The 14720-nt window shown below is 40.5% G+C and overlaps 1 protein-coding gene across 2 annotated transcripts in view; it reads left to right on the top strand.

The window, feature by feature from the left end:
• Window positions 1-14720, top strand: part of pidd1 (p53-induced death domain protein 1) — a 73954-nt gene that overhangs the window by 44067 nt on the left and 15167 nt on the right. For both annotated transcript variants that reach the window (XM_060838432.1, XM_060838433.1), the window contains one exon: window positions 12553-12703. In XM_060838432.1, coding sequence (XP_060694415.1) covers window positions 12553-12703 — 151 coding nt within the window. The remainder of the gene's footprint in view (window positions 1-12552; window positions 12704-14720) is intronic.

A 14720-nucleotide genomic window follows, 5' to 3' on the forward strand; every position in this document is an offset into this window, starting at 1 on the left:
TGCCCATCCCTAAGTGCACTTAGGGCAGTTAAGAATCAATCGCATTGCTGTGGGCTTGGAGTCACATGTAGGCCAGACCAGGTAAGGATGGCAGCTTCCTTCTCTAAAGAACATTAGTGAACCAGATGCATTTTTCCCAACAATTAACGATGGATTCTTAGTCATCATGAGACTCTTAATGCCAGTTTTTTTTAGTTGAATTCAAATTGCACCATCTACCGTCGCAGGATTTGAAACAGAGGTCCTCAGACCTTGTCTACCACCTGACCAAAGAAAAATCATCCAAAGTAATCTTCCAGTATATAATGGAGACTGTTTGTTTGTTTGTTTGTTTGTTTGTTTGTTTGTTTGTTTGTTTGTTTGTTTGTTTGTTTGTTTGTTTGTTTGTTTGTTTGTGTTAATGGAGTCCCTGTTATTATACTGTAGCTCCAAACGTCATTTGAAAAGTGCAATTTTAGAAACATTTTCTGATTAATAGCCTTGGGCATAATTCTGTTTCATTGTGTGTGCATTGTCAATGTAAGTAGTGCCCAGGAATGTAAACTGAATATAAATTTGACATAAAACGCTATTCTGTTATGGAAGGGAACCAATTTGTTTGACCCATGATTGCAGTTATCTAATTGCATAAAAATTCATCGCAATTCTGGATATGATTAAAGTAGCTGTTCTGTAGTAAAATACTTCAAAGACCACTGTGTCTTGACTAGAGTTGACTAAAATTCCCAAAGTAAAATGCTATTCATAGCAATGGGTGGAGCTGCAAAATAAACCATTTGTCTTATTTCCAGGAAAGTGTGATGACTGCAGAGCAAAATATGTGCTTGGTATTTGTGCTTTAGCTGCTTTTTAACTGGATAATGAATGCTATATGTTTTATCAAGTTAATGTTTTAAGTTAATGGCTACAAAACGGCAGTGACAACACTTCAAAAGTAACTTGCAAAGTCTAAGGCATTTGAGACATCTGTAGATGAGAGAAATGTAACCCCTGAGAATGTGTAGGAGGGGAAAGGCACAGTCTTAGATTTTTCAGGAATAATTATATTCCACATCATACAGTCAAGCTTCTGAATCTACCTCCCTCTTTTTGAAACAAAAAAAGTCTTTAATCACAAAGTGACCCAAACAAATTTATTTTTTCAACTCCTTATTCTTCAGACTACGAGGTGTCCCTCTTTGAGCATCTCCAACAATTTCTTGGAGCAAGCATGTTTTTTGTGAAACAATCTGACGACTAGTGACTTGTGTCAACCCACTTTTTTTTTACTTTGGAAATCTCCTTTGTTTCTCACATTTCCTTTTCCTAACAAAGGCAACCTTCAATATTATTTTCTGAGCCACACCCTTTCCTGCATGTACATTCTCCCAAATAAAATGGTCATCCACATAAAATATGGGTAAATTTCTCAGATTGCCCTTTGTAAAGGCTTTCCTTTAGAATTTTAAATAAATACACCCTTGTCTACAGTTTCTAAACCTACCAAAGTCTCCGTCTCAGAGGCTAAGAAACTTTGTTTTCTTGGCTTCCCACGCCGTTTATTATTCTTTCCCACCAAGAACCTTATAAACCCTGCTGTACAAAAATATCAATCTGGAAGATTGACAGTGAAGCATCACTGAAAGGGACTGGCTTTGTGTCTGCTGGATGAACCAAGGCTGAAAACTTGTGCACTTCTCCGAATTTAATTTCTTACACAATTGTTTACTCCCAAGACCACCTCAGCAGCAGCATATTTCATCAGAGTACTCCGTTACATAACTGGTATTTCTTGCTTACCCACTGGAGACATCTCGCCACCTCTGACTCCTAATTGAGCTATGATCCTCTTTGATTACCATTAATGTTAACTCATTCTTGATCTGCAATAGCTTTTATCAATCTTCTTCAGCTAGTTCCCTCTATTATTGCAGGAGGTCACTGCTTCCTCTTATGAGGTCGTCCATGACCCCTCACACAAGACATTCACCTGCACCCTTATGGTGCATCTCCAAGTTTGCTCTATTTAGATTAAACTCGAGTGCACAATCTGGTGAGTACATCACATGTCGCACCTCCACAGCTGCTGAGGGAAAGATGTGTCCCATGCTTCTGACACTCTAAGAGGACCGCTGGAGATGAAGTACCTGCTCAGCCTCATGTGCCCCTGTTCTCAGCTATAAGCGACATGCTCAACCTACAGAGCCAGGCATAGGGACATGAGGCAGGTTCAAGCAATGTTGGCTGGAATAGAATGTGAGGGATCCAACAACATTCTTGCGACAGTGATGGTTGTAACATGTGAACACTTGACTGTCTCTGTGGAAAGGGCACCGGCAACCCAGGTGCAGAACACTGACTGGCTTTCAGATGAGTATTGGACCTGCAGTTCTATGTATTTAGCCGTGACTGCTCATAGCAACCCCACATCCTGACCCCTTTTCCGCCCATCTGGCTCTCTATCTTCCCTAACATCACACTGACCTTGTATACTTCGGGCATGTAAAACAACAGCACTTGTCAAAGTGGCTGTCAGGACCTTTCAGGATTAGAACACAGCATGTGATGGTGTGAAAAAGGAGCCTGGTTTGCCTTCCTTCTACAGTTCTCAATGAAAGAGCGGTCAGATTGGGAGTGTGGCTGTGTTTCCCAGGGAAACCTGACTGAAACCTTCTATTTAAAAAAAAAATGCAGAGCTCCTCTGATTTGGTGAAAAAAAAGAGGGATCAGAGGGGCGATATACATGAGATTTCCATTCCTCAGAAAATTCGACCCAGTATTTAGTTAATATTTAGAATACCCATTCGCAGTAACATCTACCTGTATTGCTTAATACCCCAAACCTTATACCTTTCTTCCCGCATTATCTCCCACGTCACCAGGTTCAGTTTATTCTTCCAGGTCGTTTCGCAATCATCACTCTGTGCCAAACTCCTCTTAATCCCAAATTTCTCCTTCCTTCAGTCCAGAAAACTTCCTGCTTTGTGCTGTTATTCAATCCAGTGCTCACATTTTGCTGCATGTTCTTATTGAATAGAAAAAAGACTTTGTTTATTTCCAAAAGCACCTCACATGCTATTTTTTTAGATGAAGTATGATCATTTTTACATTAGCGAATGAACGACCAGATTTAAGTCCAAAGATTTTTCACAAGAAGCAAACGAGCGAACATAAGGAGCAAGTGTAGGCTATTTGTCCCCACAAACCTGCCCTGCCTTTCATCAGTATCATGGCTGTTCTGCTGTAGGCCTCAATTCGTCTTACAGCCAGCTTTTCAAAGCCATCAATTCCCCAATATTTAAAAAGTTTACCTACGTCCTCTTTAAATGCTTCGTAATCTATCATCCATAACACTCTCTCTGGAGTAGAGAATTCCAGACATTCACTACCACTATGTTTTCAAAGAGTGTCCCCTTATTCTGTGACTATGCCCCCTAGTTTGAGATTTTCCCACTAGTGGGAACATCTCAACCTCAACCGTGTATAGCCTCTCAGAATCTTGTGTGTTTCAGGGGTTTAGGGTGTAGGTTTGCTCACCTGAGCTGTAGGTTTGATATCCAGACATTTCATTACCTGGCTAGGTAACATCATCAGTGGCGACCTCCAAGTGAAGCGAAGCTGTTGTCTCCTGCTTTCTATTTATATCTTTCTCCTGGATGAAAGATATAAATAGAAAGCAGGAGACAACAGCTTCACTTCATTTGGAGGTCGCCACTGATGATGTTACCTAGCCAGGTAATGAAACGTCTGGATAGCAAACCTACACCCTAAACCTCAACCTGAACTACAAACCTTGTGTGTTTCAATTCGATTACCCTCATTCTTCCAAACTCTAATGTATAAAGGCTTTATGTATGTAGTCATTCTTGATAACACTTTCATTCTAGAAGTTAGCTGAGTGAATTTCTCTTTGAACTGTCTCCAATGCCAATACATCCTTTCTTAACTCTGGGGACGAACATTGTACACGGTACTTCAGATGTGACTTCACCCAACAGCCTGTTCAGTTGTAACAAGTCATCATTATTTTTAAACTCTAACTCCAATACTGAAGGCCAAAATTCCATTTCCCTTCTTAATTACTGTTTACCTGCATGCCAGCATTTTGTTTCATGTGCATGAAGATCCAGATTCCTTTGCACTATTTTCGATTCTCTATGTATTTAAATAACACCCTCCTTGATTCTGTCTACCACCACAGGGCATGACCTCACACTTTCCTATATTAAATTTCATCTGACAGTTAGAGTGAATGGGCAAAAATGTATTTGTATCCTCTTGCAGATTCCTTATGTCCTCATCACATCATGCCCTTTCCCATTTTAACGTTGTTAGCAGATTTAGATTAGATTACTTAGTGTGGAAACAGGCCCTTCGGCCCAACAAGTCCACACCGACCCGCCGAAGCGCAATCCACCCATACCCCTACATATGCCCCTTACCTAACACTACAGGCAATTTAGCATGGCCAATTCACCTGAATACTCTCCATGACTACCTTTTTGTTGACCACAGGCAATTGCTTAACAGAAGTGACCTTGCTGTTGGCTAATGGAGGGATATTGACCTTCCAAAGTCAGTGTCCCAACTTTCTGCCTTACAACACTTCTCCTATCAAATATTTGCCAGCGTAAACACGTTTTACTGCACACAAATACCCATATGTATAAAACTCTACCAATATTTTTGTTATATCTGTATACAAGATTCATACAGATATGTTTGTTTCACATAACATGATGGCAAAGGAACCACATACACACACACATGCTATATTTACATATATAGCCTAGATTTCAGTGATATAATTTATCATGTGTCACTTCAACTGATTTGTAATCCTGAATCTTTTATCCATAAGCTTCAGAGTTTGAAAAAGCAGGGTTCAAGACCTATCTAAGGACTTGAGGATATAATCTAAGATGATGCTAGGTGGGTGCTACAATGTTACAGGAGCTTTTTTTTTGGACAATTTGTTGTACTGAGCCCTCATCTGCCTTTTCAGTTGGAAACAATAAAGCATTATTTGAGGAACAGCTGTATCCTCCCAACATCCTGACAAATGTTTGTCTCAATATCTTAAACAGCTAATTGATAGAAATGACTATCTGTGAGATCTTCATATGCATGTATTGGAAGCCTGGTGAGCTGAAGTGACAGAGACTGGACTTAAAAAAAACTTACTTGATTAGAAGATGTTTTGCGACATTCAAAAAGTACAAGAGGTGTTACATAAATGAAAGTATTTAATCTACGATTGTAAAAATGTTTCCATTTTACAAGTACATCTCATTTTTCAATTGCATTACATTTCCATATAATTTCGCTTTACAACTTTTGATTTTTTTTATTTGAAACAATTTACTTTATTATTAACAATTGCTAGAGTATTTCATCACAAATATTTTTTTCTTTTGTGTTGTATCATATTTTACGTGGTATTTACCAGGATGCTGTTGAGAGTACGTTACTGGAAAGCACAGCAGGTCAGGCAGCATCCGAGGACCAGGAGCATCGACGTTTCTGGCGTAAGCCTTCACTCCTGATGAAGGGTTTATGCCTGAAACGTCAATTCTCCCACTCTTCAGATGCTGCCTGACCTGCTCGAGCATCACACTCTTGACTCTGATCTCCAGCATCTGCAGTCCTCACTTTCTCCTCCTTGACCAGGATGCTGCCTGCTTTGGAAGATATTAGCTATTAGGAGAAATTGTACAAACTTGGTTTGTTTTCAGTTGAACATCAAAGGATGAGGGGTGACCTGATACTTGAGGAAAGGATGTTGATTCTTAAGCCCTGCTACTTCAGAGCTTGCAGAAGCAGTTAATGATTTCAGTAAAGCACATAAAGTTCCTGTTGGAATCAAGTAAACAGAAAACACTGACTGGGTTCCTTACTTAACTAAAGTACTGTTAAGTAAATTCCAATCACATGTAAATGGCTGTGAACAATGAACATGTGATATTACTAGATTTAAGCTCTCGATCTCTTTTAAGCATCTTTTTCCTACACACAGGCACATATGGACAGTTACAGACTTAGCAAAAAAACATTAAGGGGCCAAAACTGGGAACCCTAATTCAATAGCACCAGTCCACAGGGTTCACTGAGATGGTTCTTTTAGCTTGCCACCCCTTTCTGTTCTTTAATCTTGTTTCTCCAGTTTATTTCCTATTTAGCATAAGGTGAGTGGTATGCAAACTATGAAGAGACTACGAAGTCTCTTAGTTACTGATGAAAGGAATATCAGCTCACAGCTGGGGAAAGAAACAAATTATAGAATGAGGCCTCAAGAAATCTAATGCACAGAGGAAGACACACCTCCTGCTCCTCCAACAGGCTGAAGGCTCCTCATGATATTGTTCACACCTACAAGCTGTTCAGTTACTCAGGAACCAGGGAGTTCTCGTCAGGCTGATGACCTTTGGTATCCAGAACAAGTCAATTTGTTTTTGAGAGTCCAGCAGTTTCTTTTGTTATCCTTGGTTTTAAAACGGTCCTTTCTCAATAATGATACAGAAAATAAAATGATTCAAAGAATGAAGAACTATACAACACATCAAGACTGCAGAGATACATGATGCCTTTCTGAACTAACACCTTTTGCCTCTACAAAGCCGTTATCCCTTTATTTCCTGTATATTCATATGTTTGTTTCTAAAACATTTCTGTTGCATTTGCCTCTACCACCACTTCTGACAGTGTTTGGGTAACACTTTCCATGGTCTGTGGGGGAAAAGATAACTTACCTCTCACATCTCCTATAAACTTACCACCTTTTATCTTAAGCCTACGTCAGAGGTGGGGAACCTTTTCATGTTGGAAGGCCACATTGTTAGTTGTAATCTAACAAGGCCGCATCCAAGAAACTTCAATTATATATTCTTCAAAATTCACATTATTTTGTAAAAATCTAACTACTATGTTCTAACTAACTAAAAAAAAAGAAAAAATTGTTAATTCTAAAGTTAACTCTCTGGTATTTTAAATACATTCATTTTAAGATTAAAATAAAAATAATAAAGGACAAGAAAACATATTAATAAAAAATAAAAGATTTTTTCTGCAAAATTTGGATTTATTCAGAAGGCCACATACAATGGCCTAGAAGGCTGCATGTGGCCTTAAGATCGCAGGTTCCCCTCCCCTGGCCTATATTCTATAGTAATTGACATTTCTAACCTGCGAAAAGGACTCTGACTATGCATGCCTCCCATAATTTTGTAAAATTCTGTCAGGTCATCCCTCATCCTTCAATGTGCAACCAAGTTTGTACAATTTCTCTTAATAGCTAACACCCTCCAAATAGGGCAGCAACCTGGTAAAGCATTTCTGTACCTGCTCCAAAACCTCCACATCCTTCTGTTAGTGTGGCTGCCAGAACTGTACACATATTTCCAATGTGGTCTAACTAAAGTTCTAAGCTGCTGCAACAGTCTATACAGGATATACAAAGGTGTAAACAAAGATTCGAGAAGCCAAGCTTGAACTTGTTAATCCCACATCACCACTGTGCACCAATAAATACCACTTAACATATTCAATTGCTACAAATGAGTGGTTCTGTATATAATGTCTATTAACTGATAGTGATTTACTGAATCACCACCAGCAAAATACTTATGTATCTGTGGACTCCCTGATAATCATATTTTGAATATCACACTAATAGAAGACAGAGTCCTGTATCACATTTTGCTTTGCAACTGTGTATGTCCTGTCAATGTAGGTGAATGAGAAGTTGGTGTGATTGAAGTCATCATTGTGTGCCCACATCACACTGGAACTGGAATGGAGGCATTATGACCATTGATACTGCCTCTTTCTCACTGTCCATCCAGCTATTAACTATCCCGCTGACTGCCCCAATCACCACTGCCTGGTCATGCTCAAATTCCATCTGGACAGTCCAACTCATTATTGCTCACACCCCCCACCCCTTGCCGCTTGCTTACCCCTTCACTGATGGCTGCTACCCCCCACCCCCACAAACTCTGCCATCTTGGTTGCCACTGTCATCACCATCTGGTAGCTACAAATTACATTATGTTAGCTATCAAGTCTGCACTTTTGTATTGTGAGATTGTGCCACTCCAACTCTTTAAAATTCAACAGTACAATGAACAGATGTCTCCATGGTTTGTAGTCAGGCAGTGAGCAAGTTCTCTCTCTGGCAGTGATATCACAGGCTTTATGACTGTGAGTGCATGCCCTGTAGTTGTGATGGTAATAAACATAGCCTTTTTAAGAAGGTGAATGCCCATTCAACAACAACATAATATTGCAACAACTCCTCACACTCCGACCTAATGAAATAAGGTTGTCATCTTCATCTTCACTGGGACATCAATTTGAATAGACTCACCAAGTGCCCACTTAACATCACGTAGACTTGACACCCTTAAAGGAGTTATTTTTCTAAAAGCATTTTTATTGGTAACATTTCTTGAAGTACATTTGGAGAGGGTACAGAAACATTTTACCAGGATCCTGCCTGATTTGGACAGTATTAGCTTTGAGGAGAGATTGGATAAGCCTGGTTTGTTTTCAGTTGACAAGGTCCAACAGAACATAACCTGGTGTTGTGTGACTTTTAACTTTGTCCACTCTAGTCCAACACTGGCACCTCCACATCATGTTTTCAGTTGAACATTGAAGGCTGAGGGGTGACCTGATAGAATTTTATAGTTTGACAATGTGCAACTCAGATCAGTTTCTTTGACAACATTATATAAGCTAACTCACTTCACATGCCAGTAAAGATTATACTTGCAGGGTACGTTTCCATTTCATCCCTGGCATTGTGTGTGCAAACAGTCCAACTTTTACACCTTTTCCAGTTCCTTGGTATGCAATGGCATGAGTGCCTCAGAGAGTGACCTATCCTCATTGAGCCTTGACACCTGCCCCATGCTTTTGTGCATCCTTCAGTATGTAGTCCTGTGGAATGTGGTTGATAAAGCATGGTGCTGGAAAAACACAGCACGTCAGGCAACATCCAGAGAGTAAGAGAGTCAGTGTTTCAGACAGGCCTCCCTGTGTCTACTCTCTCGCTCCTCGAATGCTGTCTGACCTGTTGTGCTTTTCCAGCGCCACTCTTTAGCAACTCTGAGTCTCCAGCATCTGCAGTCCTCGCTTTCTCCTTGTATCTTAGAACGTGCCAATATTGCAACATTCTGTCATTGTCAATTCTTTGCACTGGAACATTTCACTGAGTTGATGATCTTGCAGCAACAGTTGATGTTTATTTTGGTGTGAATCCCTAGAGCACCGAGTCCTGTGTTCTCTCCCTGCTAAGAATAAACCTTGACAAAAACTACGACATCGCTTTCCGAACTTGCCAATGCAAAGGTGCATTCTGGACAGAGATGAGCGATAGTCTCTCCTTTACACAGCTGCCTCAAAGGCAGCACGCAGTGTAACTCTCAGCAAACCAAAAAGATCTGACAGGGAGGGCCTTTCTTACCACCAGCCAAGCTATGGACTTTATCGTTTTAAAGGAATATACGCTTAAAATTTAGTGGACGTTTTTAGTCTCTGCGATCATTTGGGTAGCATTCTGGCAGAGTGGATGTTTCATGGATTGTGTACTCGATTCATTCCTTTTAGAATGAGGCAAGTGGACTCAACAGAAACAGGCAACTTTCTCAGATTACAGCAAGTACAGTGAAGACAATCATTTACCCCACTGTTCTGTATGTTCCATTTCAGGCCTCAAAATAATACACCCTTTGACTTAGCAAGAACACTACTATGGATGATTCACTAATGTTTAACACATGACACACAAGTCATTTGCAGCTGGTTTGAATTGATACTTCTGTTCGTAAATCATTATGTTTTGCTCACAGCAGTCCTACGTCATAAACTCATGTTGTAGAGTTTTTGGATTAGGATACAATTTAATCAGCTTTGCCTTGTGTGAGACACTAGTTATTCAAGGGAACATTCTGACTTAACTGGCCTTCTCTCATAGAGTAATAGAATCCCCACAGTGTGGAAGGAGGCCATTTGGCCCATCAGGTCCACACTGACCTTTGAAGAGCATCCCACCCGGACGCAGCCCTCTACCCTATCCCAGTAACCCTGTGTTTCCCATGACTAATCCACCTAGTCTGTACGTCCCTGGACAGTATGGGCAATTTAGCATGGCCAATCCACCCAACTTGCACATGCTTAGACTCAAGAAATTGGATCACCTAGAGGAAACCAATGCAAACATGGGGAGAATGTGCAAACTCCACACAGACAGTCGCCTGAGGGCGGAATCCAACCCGGGTGCATGGCACTGTGAGGCAGCAGTACTAACCACTGAGCCACCATGCCTCCCTTCATATTTCATCTCTAGTCTTCCAAGTGTATTTTTTTATTTTTAAGTAGATCAAAGCTCAATACTCAGTCACAGCTGTTGTAGCCTGGGCATTTGCTTGCTTAGTGGTGGTGTGAGGAAGGAAATTTCCCTACTTCAGCAGAATGGCCATGGGAGAAACTCCCCCAGAATGGCATGGTCTTCACTCTGGATGGAGGGGCAGGCTAGAAGTGCTGAAAATTGTTTTTTTAAAAAGTCTGCCTTGGTTGTCCAGGTCCTCTTCTCAATTGTTTCATTACAATTTACACCTTCTGGCTCTTAACATTAATACTGCATCCTCCCCCTCCCCTCCCCTCCAACATTCAGCCAATCCCCATATCATTCAATAGTCCAAGCTAACCCATTTGCTATGGCCCCATAAAGCCCCATGAACAACTTCATGTTAACTCATCCCCCTCTCCCTGTCACCATGGGCAGACCTCAGGAGCTATGTCTAAGTGGAATTAAAGGTCTAAATATTTATCACCAGTTTTACTATAGTACAAAATTCATGAAATCCTCTTCAGCACTTCTAAGTCCCCTCAAGTACTTAATCCCTTATAAAGACAAACAGAGTTATATTCATAATCCCGCAGCAAAGTGCTCTCATCCTTTTATAAAATATTTGAGCTGTCAATCAAACAGTGAACTTCCATGCTGAAATAATTATAGGTCATGGAAAGCAATTGACAACTAAGAGAGTTTGCAATCTGTGAACCAGTTGCTCTGTGCCTCCTGTATGAAATCGAAAAATATCTGTAGAAGAGAGATTAACAAACAGTAAGTCCAGATAAGCAAAAGGATCATTTTAGCGAACCATGTGGACAGAGGCCATTGAACTGCCTTCCCAATTTTTCGCTCCACCCATAATTTTTTTAATCTCTTAGTATTTATCCATCTATGTGTAGGGGACCTTTTATAAGAGTGGTTACAATTTTGAAGAGTAGAATTATATGGTGACAGTAGTTGTTTATTTGTATCCATAACCAGTTTGGTTGTAATAAATTGTGATTGTTTTAAGTACAGAAACTTGATCTGTGTTTTCTGTTAGCTTAGGTGTAAAAAAAGACTGGTAAACTGGTAAAAAGTTTTTCATACTTTGATAAAATCCTTAACTTTTATAATGACTCTAAGAATGGCAGGAATCATGCTACACAAATGAAGTCTAACATTGGGACTAAACACATGCCTGCCTACTCCTTCAGCCGTAATGCGTTTGGACAAATGAAAGAAAACAGTTAATATCATCATCGAGCCCCTACAATGTGGAAATAGGCCACTTGGCCCAACAAGTTCATCCCTCTGAAGAATAATCCACCCAGACACATTCCCATTTCCGTACTACTGTGCATTGACCCCTAACTAATGCACCTAACCTACATATCTCTGAACACTATGGGCAATTTAACATAGCCAATTCACCTAACATGCACACCTTTGATGATTGGGAGGAAACCAGAGTACCTAGAGGAAAGTCACGCAGATTGGGGAGAATGTGCAAATTCTACACAGTCACCCAAGGCTGGAATTGAACCAGGGTTCCTGGCGCTGTGGGGCAGCAGTGCTAACCACCGAGCCACTGTGAAACAAAATACATTTGGAAATCTCTGCCACTCTTTCCTCAGCTGATTGAAACCCCAAGTCCAGGAGTTTGGGGCTCAAAAATTTGCAATGTGATTTAAATATTCCATTCCATTACTGGATACCAACTCTACAATCTTCTTTTCCTCTATGATCTTCTCAAACCACAAGAATCTAGTGTTTCCACTGCAGCTGACTGCCATGTTTTGAACTTCCAAAGCCCAAAAGATTCCTGTCAGTTTGCTTTCTCAAGAAAAGCTGTACCCTCATTTGCCTAAATCAACGAGAGTGAGAGCAGACTTCCACAGACTTCCGTTTTTGGGAAGTTGAAATAACTTGAGGCAGAATAGGAAGAAATGTATGCACGGCAGCATGCAAATAACAAAATAAGTGCTATGTGGAGGCTTAGAGGGTTGCCTGATGGGAATTCACGTGTCAAGTCTGACCTCTGGCTTGTTTCTTGGATGTTTCTGCTCTATGCAACTATAACAGTGGCCAAGAGCTGGTTCTGCTGCAAGCAGGTTTTCCCCATTTTTTTTTGAGGGAGTTGATTTAGCCACCCAGCAGCAGAATTTGAGAATCACACCTATATGTTTGACGGGAATTCCTTGATGATGAATATGGTTTGTTTTTGTGTGAAACAGGTACTGGTTGTGGTACACAACTAAGACGTATGTTGGTGGCATCGCTAAAAAAGTATACGAACGCTTGAGAAGGTGGCAGGTCAACTTTTTGGTGCTGCAGAGAAAGAAGGACCCAGAGCAAATTTTCCTGCAATGTGTTCCCAAGCACAAGGTAGGCCTTCATTCTGTAAAGAAAAGATATGTACTTAAATCATACCTATCAATGCCTCAGAGTATTACCAAAATGCTTTATAGCCGATGAAGTACTTATAAAGTGCTCAGTTATATCAGTTGGCTGGACAGCTAGTTTGCAATGCAGAATAACACCAACAGTGTCGTCTCAATTCCTGTACTGTCTCAGGTTACTCTCGTTTTTAATCTCTACTCCCACCTGAGGTGTTGTGACTCTCAGGTTAAACCATCTTTATTAAGCTATCTAGTCAACACTTTGTCTTGTGAGCTTGTTCCAATCTGGACAGTGATGTGACATGAGGTATTTTGAGAGGTCAAATGCAACCAAAAGTATACTATAAATGTTCGGACCCCTCGGAGCATTGATATTCCGAGGGATCTTGAGGTCCAAGTCGATTGTGATATACAAATGGATAAGGTAATAAAGAACCCAGATACTGCTGAAAATGTGTTGCTGGGAAAGCGCAGCAGGTCCGGCAGCATCCAAGGAGCAGGAGAGTCGACGTTTCGGGCATGAGCCCTTCTTCAGGAATGGTTTGTTTTTGTTCAGAATGAGCCCTTCAAGAACCTAGATAGCATGCTTGACTTCATCATTCAGGCACTGTGTATAAAAGTTGGCAAGTCTTGTTGCAACTGTATAAAACTTTACTCAAGCTGCATTTGGAGTATTGTGTGAAGTTCTAGTCGCCATACTAGGAAGGATATGGAGGCCACAGAGAGGGTACAAAAGAGATATTGCCTGGATTGGAGTGTATTAGCTATAAGGAGAGGTTGGCAAAATCTTAGATTGTTTTTACTCGAGAATCAGAGACGGAATGATGAGCTGATTGAAATATGTAAAATTATGAGAGACATGGAGAGGGTGGATAGCCAGAGTCTCTTTCCCAGGGTAGAAATGTCAAATACTAGGCAAAAGTTTAAGGTGAGAGGGAGAAAGTTCAAACGAGATGTGTGAGTAAAGTACAGAGGGTAGTGAGTGACTGGAACATGCTGCCAGGGGAGGTGGTCGAAGCAAATATGATAGCAAGGTTTAAGAGGCATTTAGACAGACACATGAACAGGCAGAGATTAGAGGGATATGAATCAAGGGTAGGCAAATTAGATTAGTTCAGAATGGCGTCAAGGTTGGCACAGACATGTTGGGATGAAGGGCCTGTTCCTGTGATGTACAATACTATGTTCTGTGATCCAACACTATAAATTCAACAATACAAGGAAGAGATGTCTCCAAGGTCTGAGATCATGCAGTGAGCTGGTTCTCTCACTCTGAGAGAGCAGGCCTATGGTCTGGTAAAACCATGGCACTTTACCTTTTACTTATAAAGATAATTCACCGCTGAAATGTGGAAAATAAGGCAGCCAGTTGTACTTACTGAAAGGTGCAATATGATAATGATCTATTGATCAGTTTTAATATGGGTTTAAGGATAAATATTGGTCAGGACAACTCCCTGTGATAAATCAGACAGGCCTCAATTTAATGTCTCATCTAAAACAAAAAGAAAAATTGCACATTTTAGCATCTTTCAAAATCACAGGCCACACAAAGAGCCTTACACCCAATGAAGTATTTCTGAAGCATAGCTACTCTGAAAAATACATCAAATGTGCAGCCCATTTCAACTGAACATCCCATAACAGCAATGTAATAATGATTAGATCATCTAGTTCTTGATGTTGATTGCAGAGTAAATAATTGGTCAGGATGTTAGGAATAACTCACCTTTTGAAATTGTGCCACGCAATCTTATATCCACCTGAGCGAATGATTGTGGGTTTCAGTTTAACTTTGAATCTCAAAAACAGGACTTCTGACATTGCAGCGCATCCTCAGTACAGCATTGGAGAATTAACTATTATTTTTCTGTGCATGTTTCTGGAATAGCACTTAAACCCAGGAAATTGTGACTCAGTTGAGAGTACCATGTAACCTTACCTGCAGAAAAATAGCACCTTCATGAGCACAGCATTCCTTCAGACCTGCACCGGGAGATCGA

Source organism: Hemiscyllium ocellatum, chromosome 18 (assembly GCF_020745735.1).
Source record: "Hemiscyllium ocellatum isolate sHemOce1 chromosome 18, sHemOce1.pat.X.cur, whole genome shotgun sequence".
Taxonomy (NCBI): Eukaryota; Metazoa; Chordata; class Chondrichthyes; order Orectolobiformes; family Hemiscylliidae; genus Hemiscyllium; species Hemiscyllium ocellatum.